Here is a 13,555-nt window from a genome sequence, read left to right on the forward strand (position 1 = left end):
TCCCTCTCATCTGATTATACCATTTCGTCATCATGACCTTTGATCCTATGTTGAGTCAAATGCTGCTAAACTCTCGAATCGAGTCGCTAATATGTTCAAAAGAAGTCTTATCTGCATTTCTTTATTTCTTATACATTTTTCGACTTTCTGCCACAGTCCTGGATTACACTTATCTACTCTACTACATCCAATTTTATTTTGTGTCGATGATGTGGGATTCATTATGGCCCTCCTTTGATGGATCAATTCCTGTTGACTTCAGCTCATTATCTGGGAAGATGATTTAGAAGCTGCCTTATAGTACCTTCGATCTTGCATGCCTCAATGGCAAGTTCTTCGCATTCGACGACATGTTTACACCATTGACCTTTGATCGAGTGATTCCACAGGTGTTCAAATTTAGCTCTATTATTCACATTCGTGGATTTTGCTGATTGTATCTTGAAAGCCATTGTCAATATTGGTGGTTTCTCTCATGCCTGTTAATGGTTTACATCATTGATCGGTAATCAGGTGGTTTTCTATCATGTTCGACTTCGACACATCTATTCACATGTTAGAATTCATACATTGATCGGGTCGATATGGAGCACAAGACCCTGGATTATGTCTGATTAAATCCATGTTGCATTGAGTTATGAGTTATTCATGACTGTACACATGTTTCCTCTGGACGGATGGCTGCAACTATACCGTGGGTCCATATTCATGATTCTTTCTATTCGAATGGTTGCGACCATACTGTGGGTCCATATTCATGATCCTTTCTATTTATATGGATACGACCATACCGATTATCCATACACATGATCCCTTATATTCATATGGTTGCATCCATATTGTAAATTCATTTATTATTAGATGCTTATTCATGTATGATTAGGCATGATCATCAAATATGTCAGATATGTATATGTATATATATATGCTTCATTTGCAGGTCTCCTTATGATGTTGTTCTTGTCCTTGCAGTGACTTGTAAAGCATCTCAACCATCACTCCCTGTTTTGCCTTCATGATTTAGGGGGCATCTGTTACACAATATTTTGTCACACCTCCTATTCACTTCCTGTTCCATATCTCGAAATTCCAAAACATCGACAATTGTGCATCATATCCATCATGATATATAGACCAAAACCTCTCTGAACAATCAAAGGAAAACTACCTTGAATCCATTCTGAAGAAGGTTGACTAAAAACCTAAATTTTAGAATGAGCACGTTTCGCTACATTGGCTACCCGTGCTAAAGGCAGGTTGCACAGTTCTACACTAGAGCTGCCAGCGTGGGTTTTGATATGAAAACCCACGTTGAACCTCTTCTGGCAAGTTTTTCCAAACTAGAGGAGAATCCTCGTACACTAGAACCTTCGAGAACAACGAGCTAGATATTGGTTGTTGTTGATATGGTCGAACTCTCCCATTTGGACCTCTTGATATTATCATCATGAGCTCTCCCCTTGATTTGTGGACCTTCCTCCCTCTTTTATGGATCCCTAACTCCCTCTCCCTTCCTATAAATTCACTCCCTTCCATCCCCAAATGGTTGGTCATTGATTGTTGCATTCATATGTTGAGATTATGCTTACAATCTACCCATTCTAGCTTGGAGAAGGAGTGCTTGAAGAGTATTTGCTTGGAGTCACTTGGAAATCCACTGAAAGGAGGTCTCCAACATCAAAGCATAGGTGGTATGCTTCCCTTTTTAACTTATTAATATATACATCTGATGTTCACTTTCCATAATTGCGTAAATGTTTCTGCTTTTAGCTTAATACTCCTTGATCTATTGAATAGTTTATGTTTGATGTATTCCATATATGCTCTTGTATTTTGCACAACTCTTTGATCTTCCTTGTGGGTACTCAAACGTGAAGAACAAGTAAGGAGCAAGGCCTGGAGCGAAAGAATCAAAGTCCTCTTCAAAAGGATTGAGCGACTAGCATCAGAGCGAGGTAGACCACTCTGTCTCTCTGCATTTGTTAAACATAAGCTAAGAAAGTTTATGTTAGTTTGTTTAGTTTGTTACTAGACCCACTCATTGGGCTAGAGGGATCACATATGTCCACAGAGGGAATTTACCTTCATAGTAGTTGTGTCGGGTGTAGCAGGGGGGTCACAGGGCAGTGGTAGCCCCCCTAGCCCCCTTATCTGGTGGCGTGTAGGGTAGAAGAGAGAGATGGAGCTGGAGGATGAATGAGAGGGAGGGAAGAATAAAGAAATAGAGAGATATAGTTAGAGAGAGAGAGGGAGTGACAAGGGAGGGATGGAATTAGAAAATTTTTGAGGTCTAAAATGGACCTCCTAAAGAATATTATAAAAAAATAGTGGAAATAATAAAATAATATTAGATCACCTCATCAAGCTTTGGAACACTTGTTGGATGCATAAATTATTTTTTCATCCAAGGAGTACCCATATTACATATTTTCAATGGACCCTACTACATAAAAAATGTGAAATACATGAGATCACCATTTTTCATGTATTTCACAATTTTGGTGTAGTAGGCTCCATTGAAAGTATGCAACATGGGTACTCCTTTGATGAAAAATTAAATTTCGCATCCAATGATTGCTTCCGCTTGAAATTTGAATAAAATCGTAGGGAGATAAGTTGAAATTTTTATTTTTTATTTTTTTAACCTCTTACTCAAAAAATGATGAATCACCCCCCACGGATGACATCATCATATTGAATCTTATTGGTTCTTATAAAGTTTAATTTTTATCTACATTTTTGTTTTGAGACCCATTTTTGACCTCAAAATTTCTCTAATGAGAGAGTGGGGGAGAGAAGGAGGGAAGAGAGAGAGAAGGAAAGAAGAGAGAGGGAGAGAAGTGGAAGAGAGAGAAAGGGAAACATAGAGATGAAGGGGGGAGATAGGGGGAGAGAGAGAGGGGGGATGGAGATAGTGACAGAGCTGGAGGAGAGAGAGAGAGAGAAAGAGATGGTGAGAGAGGAAGGAAGAGAGAGAGGCAGGGATAGAGAGAAGGAGGGGGGGGGAAAGAGAGATGGAGTTGGAGGGGGATATAGTGACAAATTTGGAGGGTGGAGAGAGAGAGAGAGTGATGGGGGGAAGATAAAGGGAGGTGCAATAAAAAGGGAGAGAGAGGAAGGAAAAGAGAGACAACTTGAGAAAGAGGAGGGAGAGAGGCAAAGAGAGAGAGAGAGATGAAGTTGTTGGGGGATATAGAGGGAGGGAAGAATAAAGACATAAAGAGAGAAAGGTGGAGGGAGAGAGCGAGTGAGAAGGGAGAGATAGTGAGAAACTAAGGGGGATGGGAAGTGGGAGGGAAGAGATAGAAAGAGAGAGAGAGCCTGATGCAGGAGCATCCGAGCACCCTTAATCAAAATTGGAATCCAAAGCCGTGAAAGAGGAAACGTGGACAATCTTTGTAAACCGGGGCAAATTCTATTTTAAACAGGGCTAAATTGATGGAATTGATGAGTCTTTAGAAGACTTAATTAAATGTAATTATCTGCCATGTATGCATATAGAGAGATTTAGGGGATTTGATTGAGCGATTAAGGGAGGAAATCGTGGATCTTAGATTATCCACGCCTTTGTAATTTCCTATATAAAGATAGTTTTTGTTGTGTGAAATATATATAGAGGGGATACAATGTAGTCACAGGAGAATTTGTGATTAAGGCTGAGACGCCTTAGACTATAACCTTATTCTTTATATAATTGAAATATTGTGTGTTGTCTGTATTTTTTGTATCTGTATATTGTTTACCTATAGTTTAGATGTATGCGTTGAAAGAGTTAAATCCCATGTTACAGGTTTTTTGATTGACCATCAATCACTACAAGGATCGATGGTAATCTAGAGATAATTCGATATCATAGAGTGAGCTGTGTATGGAGTGATGCGAGTGTAATATGAAGTTCCTATGAACTTCACCTTAAACAGAGCATGGCAGAGATAACTCTGTGTTATAACATAATTCCACTAATAGCGAATGAGATCAAGTCAATGGAGGAGATTGAATAAACCCAACGAGAATCGTTGGATCGTCTAGATCGACGGATAATAATGGCGGAAGAAGAACCTGGAGGAACTATCATAGCTGTGCGATGGAAGGAGATCTACAGTGATCGCGCGGAGAACTTGCAAGCAAGTTATCTCGGCTAGCGGACCTAAGAAAATCATCCAAATGAGTTTAAAGTCCAAAGGTGATCGAACCGCCCGTTGAAAGGTGATTGGACGCATATTTCATGCAAACAAGCACGACCGTTAATTCCAAAAACAGACGCGATAAGGTTTTATTCAACGAGCTTAAAACCTCGTTGAGTTCCAATCATCAGGATCATTCGTTGGTTGACTGATTGGATGATAATTGTGAATGTGCATGTGGGTTAACACATTGGGCGGACTCGATGAATTATTCAAAGAAGTTTAACTTCTTTGAGTTCCGGCAGAATTTGTTAAAGTTGGAGAATGCGTGATAGTCGTTGATCTGATGGAGTAGAATTGACGGCGCGGATTGAAGCGCTCAACCAAGTGGAGAAGTCAAAGAAGGACCAATGTTCGATTGGTCGGGTTTTGTTTGTAAAGTCCGCCTATTAAAAACCTTCTGATATATACCTGGGCCCATAACCCATCGGTCCACAGATGAAATTTGTAAATATGCAACTTTGTTGTGTAAAAGCGGCTTAGTTGTCATCAGAGCCCGAGAGAAGGGGAGGAGAGAGAGTGAGAAGAAGAGGGAGGGAGGGAGAGGGAGAGAAATATCTATGGAAAGAGAGTGTGTATTTTTGTGGGGTGAGATAGAAAGAAAAAGGAGACACAAAGGAGAGGGAGGGGGAGATACATTGTTATTCACTGAAATAAATGCATTGTTTTTAGTGTAGATGTTGATTCCTAATCATATTTAATTGAATGCACTGGATGCATTGATTTTAGTGCGGTTGATTTCTAATCTTATTTGATTGGTTGCACTAGATGCATTGATTTCAGTGTATATGTTTAGTTCTAATCCTATTTGATTGTTTTCACTAGACACATTGATTTCAGTGTATATGTTGATTTCTAATTCTATTGGAATGCTTGTAGTAGATGCATTGATTTTAGTGTAGATATTGATTTTTTATTTCATGTAACTAGATGTATGATGTACATTCATTTCAAACTAATTAGAATGATAGTGTGGATTGACTTCAATGTATGCAAGAAAAAAATTCTATGTTATAGTAATTCAACCATAAATAAAATATTTGAATTTTCATATTAGACATATTTAACATATTTAAAATTATTAGAATAATTAGATGTTCAACAAATTTTCCATGGTCGGACATGATTGAAACCATCTTGGATCCATCATAACCACATATCTACCAAGTGTCAAAAGGATCAAATCTCTCAATGTGTAAATTTTTCCTCAAGTTTTTTACTCAAAAAAATGATCTGCACGACCACTGTTGACATTATTTTTAAAAATGTTACATATCAACTTCATATAAGCATGTAAGGAATTATAAAGCTCACTCATACCTTGAATTGGAAAGCACCTATCCATGGAATGAGAAGACATTTTTTATGTATTCCATTTTGAATTTTTTTACACAAATGTGTATATTGGAAAATTTTATGTTTTAAAATATTTTTTTGTTATTAACATATTTTTGTTTTAAATATCACATATCAATAAAAATGAATGACCCATATCATTCATATTGAATTGTAATATAATTAATGCTATTTTTAGATGTCACTTGTGAACTCCATATTGAGTTGTGAAGGAATTATACATATCGCTCATACTAAAGGGTTAAAAACAATTATAACCTTTTTTTTTAACTTTCAATTACTTTATTTATGTCGATGTAAATTTAAAGTATAATTTAGAATATTATATTTATGAGACAACTTTACTTAAAAAATAAATTAGTTAAAAACTAAAGTAAAGTTATGTGTTAATTAAATCAAATAAAAAATATATAGCCAAAAAAAATGAAGTATACCATTTAAGACAATAATTTACCAAAACCAAATAAATAATTTCAACATTGGGGCTCGGTCTGTCTAGTTAGAAAGAAAAAGAAAAAAGAAGTTATGATATTTAATATGGATATTGAAATTTTTTATTTATTACTGATTAAATTTTTTTTATTTATTAAAGTATTTTTGTTTTAAATATCACATATCAATAGAAATGAATGACCCATATCATTCATATTGAATTGTAATATGAGTAATGCTATTTTTAGATGTCACTTGTGAACTCCATATTGAGTTGTGAAGGAATTATCCATATTGCTCATACTAAAAAGTTAAAAACAATTGTAATTTAACTTTTTTTAACTTTTAATTACTTTATTTATCTCGATGTAAAATTAAAGTATAATTTAGAATATTATATTTATGAGACAACTTTACTTAAAAAAATAAATAAATTTAAAATTAATTAAAAAGTAAAGTTATGTGTTAATTAAATCAAATAAAAAATATATAGCCAAAAAAATGAAGTGAACCATTTAAGACAATAATTTACCAAAAGCAATAAAAAATTGAAGAGTTACAAAAATATATAATCACAAGGCAAAATGCATTGGTTTATTAGCTAAAAATACAATAGTTGCATTCAAAATGCACACCGCCCAAGGATTAGGAAAAAATTGGAAATATACAATTACATATAAAAACACTAAATAAAATTGTTGGAAATAAGGAAGGATGCCATAAAAAATTGGACATTGTTGAATTTAGGATTTTGAACTGAAAATGCAACAATTATTCAAATTCAACCAATATTTCCTTTTTACTTTTAACATTCATCAATTGTTCCAATTCAATCCATGCCTCTTTCTACTTTCTTTGTCACTCTTTCATAATTGTTCTAATTCAATCAAGGTCTCCTTTCTACTTTCTTTGTCACCATTGATCAATTGTTGTACCAAACCCTTTGCTTTGTCATGTGAATGTTCTTCGGATAATAATTTTATAATTTTTTTTCCTTGCGTTGTTATCAGATTTCCATCTTCATCCATTATAATCATACATGGTTCAAATCTGGAAAATTCCCTAAGCCAAGTAAAGTCAAAGTCTGGAAGTTTTCCCGTGTCAAAGAATCCATCTTGAATGATAACCTGAATCCGTGCCCAAAATCTGATAGCCTGGTGCTCAGATAAACTTAATGAACACATCCCTTCCATCTCGACTTGTGTCACGGCCGTAGGGTGTTGTAAAGGGGTATATACTTCCCTTCTACCATGAGTGAGACGCAGAGTTTTCCATCCTGCTCCAGGAGCATAAAAATTTGGAATATAAATGGTGTAAATGTTATCATTCCACTCTACCAACATACTCTTCATAAAAGTTGTACAATCCCCGATACACAACCAGAACATCTTTTGTTGACGCATCGCATTTTCCACCTTTGCATCATCGGCACAAGGGGGGAAAATGAGAAATGACAGATATTTTTCCCGAATTTATAATATAATAAGAAAAACAAACACACAACATATAAATTACTGACCTGCTCCGATATTCCTTGCAAATGCTGAAAGAGGAACATCAAACTAGACATTTCCTTCATTTGTTTCGCTTCTTTATTTATTAATTCCCTCCTTTTTTCCTCCGTAAAAGGAAAAGCTTTTGTCCCCCATGTGTTCACCATACACAAAATGCCCGGTGAATTGTAAGCTGCAATTGTCCCGTTGCTTTCTATTACCCTCATTTTACTGGGGTAGCACGCCTCCCAGGACCACGGATTCAATCGTTGGCTGCCCTCAAGGAGAAAATATTTAGTTGCATTTGGCAGGTCCCACGGATTTTGGAGGACCAACCACGGAACTTCTCCGGAAAAGCTGTTAGATACATCCCTCCTTGTATTTTTCTGCATCATTGGAATTGTTATAATTTCAAAATCAAATCTCTCTCTATACAGATCCACTAAAGACTGAAGTGGAATATCATAACAAAGGTTGGCAGGCCTCATATCTAATAAAAAAATTTTCCCTTTCAATTCCTCCACCCCGACCTACAATTTTCATATCAACAGAAGAAAAATAAACAATTAGTCACCAAAATATTTGAAGGAAGAATTATAAACAAAATAAAATATAAAACTTGAATATACCTTCGCTGATGCACCATTCTTAAGAAATTCTCCATTTGCGAAGAGCTCTCTTAACAACTCTATATTACTGTCTCCAGGTGTTTTCACCAGTTGTTTAAATGTAAGGTATCTTCCGCATTTCTCCACCACAAATTCCTCCACGGACTCTTTGTCTAAAATTTGTCCACAAGAAAGGGTCTTCTCACCTTTTTCGCCGGGCACAATCTCCGCTATAATCGCAGACAATTCAAACTCCTCCTCCTGTTGATAAGCAAGGTGTGGGAACAGCTGTCCAAACAATTTAGCAGGAGCATGGCCGCGAATTCCACCCGCCACTTTGTGAGGCAACTTACTAAAATGGTTGCCAAAATAAATCATTTCCAAATTATCATCCATATTCTCCTCAATTAATGTCAATGTGGAACAATGACGGAATTCTTGTTGGCAATCAAACAACACAAGTAGATCGGTGTTCAGAGGAAGATCGGAAATATTGAACGCTTTTCCTTGTCCATTAGTGAGGTTGAAATGACCTTTTCCCTGCAATGAACCCTGAAAAGAAATCATACGTGAGTGGGAAGGAAATTTAGTGTATGCTTAGCAACTTAATGTGGATATAAAGCAGGTTTGAATAATCACCTCCCCTGTTTCCACTGCAAAGGACCATGATTGATCGCATTGTTTTTTAATTTCGCCCCATTTCTCGAGCAACGACGGACTTCCTCGAATCAACACAATCCGTAGCTTTTTCAACTTTACAATGCCCTCCATCGATTTCCCTTCCAACATATCGCAATCTTTTAGATCCAAAGTATCCAAAGATTGGAGACAATGGAAATCCTCGGGGAGCTTTTCTAGCTTTTTGCATTTAGCCAATAATAGAACTCGCAGTGATGAGAGACCTTTGAAGTGTTCAGATAATTCGTTAAGATTCTCGCACCATGATAAATTCAAGTACTCCAAGTACTTGAGTTGGCTGAAACTTTCTGGAAGCTTCTCTAGACAGCTACATCCACCCAGGCTTAGCATTCTTAAGCTTGTTACTGCTCCAAATCGATCCGGAAGCCTCTCTAGACTCCTGCAACGATCCATTGCAAGTCTTGTTATAGAGGAGAGGTCGCAAAACCGATCGGGTAGTTCTTTTAAATCGGTCCAAGATAAGTTGATTGAGTCCAACGACGTCAACCGCCAAATGCTTTCTGGAATACTTTCTAGACGCCGACAACCATGTAGAGCAAGGCTAACGAGGGATGTTAACTTTCCTAAGCCATCTGGGAGATGTTCTATCCTTTTAGCGCCGGATAATTGCAATAATCTCAGAGATGAAAGCTCCTCAAGACTGCCAGGAAGAGCTTCTAGATTTTCACACCCAACCAATTGGAGTTCTTGCAATGATGTAAGCTTTCCAAAATATTCTGGCAGCCGCGTCAAAAGAGAACAGGGAGCCATTCTCAACACTCTTAAACATCCAAGCGTTGAAACCGATTCCGGAAATTCTTCTAAAAAATTGCAATTTATAAGTGTGAGCTCCTGCAAACCATCCCCCTGCAAACCATCTCCCAGATCTCCTAGGTTTTGAGGTAATCTTTTGAACTCTGCGTTCTTCAGTCGCAGAACTCGCAACTTGCTGAGTTGCTTAATACACTTGGAAGAGATTTGGAAAAAGGGAGACTTTAATTGGAAATCGATGTGTCTAAGATCGGAGGGCATCTGCAAATTATGCAATTATTGATGTATGAAAGTCTTATTTTAATAATATATACAATTAAGAGAAAAGAGGAAAAGGGCATGTATACTTAATAGAAAAAAGTTGTTTTTAGTTTAAATTTTATTTGTGTTATTTAAACTGGTTTTTTTACTCTATATAGATTCAGTATCCTGAAAAACTTTAAAACACTTAACAGAAATTATCCTAAAATTTTTTAAAATACTCTATATAGATTCAGTATCCTGAAAAACTTTAAAACACTTAACAGAAATTATCCTAAAAAATTTTAAAAAAATTAATTAAAAACCAACCAAAAACAACTTCAAAAAAACCCTAACTAAAAACAACTTCCAAAAAAGAAATTGCGAAGAGAAGAGAAATAACGGGACCGGATATTTGAAGTGAACTTGCCTGCGTTAGATTTTGTAAATCTTCCGGGTTGTAGCATAAATGTCTCAACTCCTTTGACTTTGACACATCAAAAGGGAGATGGGAAATTCCCGCACTGAAAAAGACTAGCTCTTCAAACTTCTTTTGACATTTGTCCTCCACAACTGTTAAAGGTCCAAGTTTAAGAACTCTTAAAGATGCAGCCATCAAATCTAGTTTTGTTGCGGATATATACAATGGGTGGTCGGTGTTGTCGCTCGACCATATGCCTTTGATATTTCCGAGGGTCTGCATTTTTGTTAAACATTATTGAGTCAGTCATAAGAATTACGATAGACATATTTTGAAACAAAACTGTATATATTTTTTTGAGAAATTGCTCCTTACCTCATTTTCCTGATCTAAGAACTCTCGAATTTCACTTGCACTGGAAAATCTGAATCTTTCTTTCTTTGTTTCCCGGAGACCAACTGTCAAGATAACATCGTGTACCGTTGCAGTCATGCTTTTCACATCTTTGGTTACCAGCGTTCTTCTCTGTAAACTATGCAGTGCAGGCTTTCCCACAATATTTGAAAGTTCTTCCCAGTCCCATCCTTGAAAAAAGGAACAAATATCCAGAAACGCTTCTTTCAAATCCTTCTCCAGCTTATTGCAGGCAAAGACGTAGCGCTCTATATCATCTCCAATTTTACCTTTCCAGTTATTTTCCCACGCTTCCTTTACTGTAAGAAAAGCTTCTTGTGCGTTTCCCTCGCAACCTATGAAACCTGCGACCACCGTCAAAAGCTTTGGAACGCCCCCGCAAATGCTGACTATATGGTCCATTTGGCTAGGATTTAGTTGCGCCTCATTGTCATCCAGCACTTTCTTGATAAGTATTTTGGCCTCCGTTTCGGGAAGGGTTTCAATTGGGTAGAATTCTCGTTTTACACTGATTATGCTGTCTGTGGCGGTTGCATCTCGTGCAGTGAGAAGCAACCTCAATTTTCTTGCTTTCCTCATATTCTGAGGGAGAAGTTGTTCAAGTGCATCTCGGTGTTGGCCGACTTTGTCCGGAAGCAAAACATTGTCGATATAGATAAAGGCCACCTGTTGATCCAACAAGCGGCTAATTTCTCGCTGTCCTTCTTCAAATGTTTTGATCTCTGGCATAGCCTCGGCTTCTTCTGTTGTTCCCGTCCTCAGATCTTTTATCAGTTGTGTTTGCAAATCTATTACATTTGGAGTCGATTCTATGGTATCAAATAGTTTAACCATACAGTATTGACATCCTTCTATGGTATCAAATAGTGTTGCATACACAGCATCGGCAAGGGTAGTCTTTCCCAGTCCACCAAAACCATGGACAACAACTGCTAAAGCATTTTTCTCACTTTCCCAGTCTAGAAGTTGTATAACCTTTCTCAATGGTTCATCCATTCCAACTGTTTAACAATATTAAACATGGAGTAAATCACATAACTCTGACAAACCTTAAAACAATAAATAATTTATAATACATATTCCAGCTTACCCGTGTCTTGGGGATATTCTATGGGTACTGCCTTCCGCCTCTTTTGACTATTGACGACATTATGTAGACTACCGGCAATATGATCGAGGACATGACGATTGGCAATAAACTTTCCATTGTCCAGATCTCTGTACATGGCTTTTAACTCCTTTCGAACCCGAAGCAGGTTTTCCTTGTTGTCGGACGTTGAGAAAAATCTGCAATGAGTAAAATTCGATGAAGAAACTGCAGAATAGGACTCTGAACTTGGATGCACGCATACAACAAAGGGGCTTCCACAACATATCCATTTAAACACAACGTTTATCGCATGGATGCTCACCTGGCAAATTTTGAAGAATCTATTTGAAAGCAGCAAAGGACGGAAGCTTCCAGTATCAGCTCCGTTGCTTTTTTGAGTGGATCCTTCAACTCTTCTTTCAACTGAGGAACTCCTTGAAGCTCCCGAACATGTTTGGCCAGACGGTACATTTCTTCAATAAGATCCAGGCACTCCTCTTCGATCTTAGAAACATTTTCAAAGCTTTCTAAAACAGTGGCACACACAAGAAGGCCTGCAGTAGCCAACGAGCCTGCCTGCCCTATTGCTTTTAAGACATCCACGGCTACGGCGTTTGCTGAAAGAATTTCTTCCTGGAATGCAATACAGATTTTATATGAATTGCAGTCAGAGAAATATTTAGACTTAACATTTTCTCATAGTCTGCTTGAATATCATGAAACTATAGAGTAGGCTTAATACATACCATTGCGGAAGCAGCCTCTGTTGCCCCCGTCAAGCCTGCCTTAAAGCTCAGTAAACCCGTTGAGGTTGGAGCGGGTGATTTTTTCCGTTGCAATTTTTTTTCCGCCAATTTTTTCAGTGGTGACTTTTCCTAAGAAAACAAGAAAATGATACGTATTCAGTATGGCGTGTCAAGACGTACTAATAATAATAAGAACAACAGGGGAATGTGAATACGGATGGATGGATCTGAAAGATTATTATGATATTCGACGTACCCTAAGTATTTCCAGAAGCTCACTCATATAATCGATAAGTCCATCCAGATCCGCGTCGGCCCCTTCTATCTCGTCCATTGCGACTACAGCAGTTCTCCTAATTTCGCCAGTAAAATAGGACACTCCTTGAACGCTGTAGCCATCACCTTTTGATGGGCCTCCTTTTTCAGAGGAGGAAATGCCACTACCCTGTGGTGGAGTGGGTGGAGAGGGGTCATCTCGTGTCGTCAAACATGGGCAACAGAAATTTAGAGCCATGTCCATGGCCGCTCTGAGAGAAGAAATGATAATTGCCATAGGGGTAGCGAAGGAATGAGAGAAACAAGTGCGACAATTAGTGCAGAAGGGCTCACGCTACTCGATCTGACTGTAATAACTTCAATTAGTGCAAAAGGGCTCACGCTACTCGATCTGACAATTAGTGCAAAAGGGCTCACGCTACTCGATCTGATTGTAGAACTTCAATCACATCCACCTTACCCTTATATTTGCAAGTCTCTTCCACGATCTCATAAACAATTACGGTTGAAGGTTCTTCCTTCAGTTAAACAATACAACCTGATCGCAGAATTGGCTGTCATGAAAGACTGAGTAATAGTAATTAATTTTTTCTGTAGGAACTTGTCATATTTTTAATTATCCGGAGACAATGAGAATTATTTGTTAAATCATTAATGAGTTGTTGTGATCGATAAGTAATAATTTCATATATTTTCAAGCGATTTTTAAAGGACGAAGCTTCCTACGTGATGTGGAAATTAGGTCAGTGATGACGTGGCCATTAATAATTCGACATTCTTTATTTCCTTAAGGTGGAAAACATGTTGCGTGACAGCTTGTGATTCACTAAAAACAATAATAGTATT

The 13,555-nt window shown here is 37.4% G+C and overlaps 1 protein-coding gene across 1 annotated transcript in view; it reads right to left on the minus strand.

Annotated features, from left to right (window-relative positions):
• The window catches only part of LOC149183953 (uncharacterized), a 30,569-nt gene extending 17,264 nt beyond the window's left edge, over window positions 1-13,305 (minus strand). Inside the window, exons 1-10 of the mRNA XM_089415156.1 lie at window positions 12,690-13,305; window positions 12,434-12,562; window positions 12,010-12,320; window positions 11,688-11,884; window positions 10,559-11,598; window positions 10,130-10,459; window positions 8,713-9,783; window positions 8,095-8,625; window positions 7,492-7,995; window positions 7,100-7,387 (exon numbers count right to left, since the gene is read on the minus strand). Coding sequence (XP_089271282.1) covers window positions 7,100-7,387; window positions 7,492-7,995; window positions 8,095-8,625; window positions 8,713-9,783; window positions 10,130-10,459; window positions 10,559-11,598; window positions 11,688-11,884; window positions 12,010-12,320; window positions 12,434-12,562; window positions 12,690-12,986 — 4,698 coding nt within the window. The 5' untranslated portion in view covers window positions 12,987-13,305. The remainder of the gene's footprint in view (window positions 1-7,099; window positions 7,388-7,491; window positions 7,996-8,094; window positions 8,626-8,712; window positions 9,784-10,129; window positions 10,460-10,558; window positions 11,599-11,687; window positions 11,885-12,009; window positions 12,321-12,433; window positions 12,563-12,689) is intronic.
• Between the last annotated feature and the right edge of the window lie 250 nt (window positions 13,306-13,555).

This window comes from Pinus tabuliformis, chromosome 3_2, assembly GCF_031772625.1.
Source record: "Pinus tabuliformis cultivar Carrire ecotype Pingquan chromosome 3_2, CPIR1, whole genome shotgun sequence".
NCBI lineage: Eukaryota > Viridiplantae > Streptophyta > Pinopsida > Pinales > Pinaceae > Pinus > Pinus tabuliformis.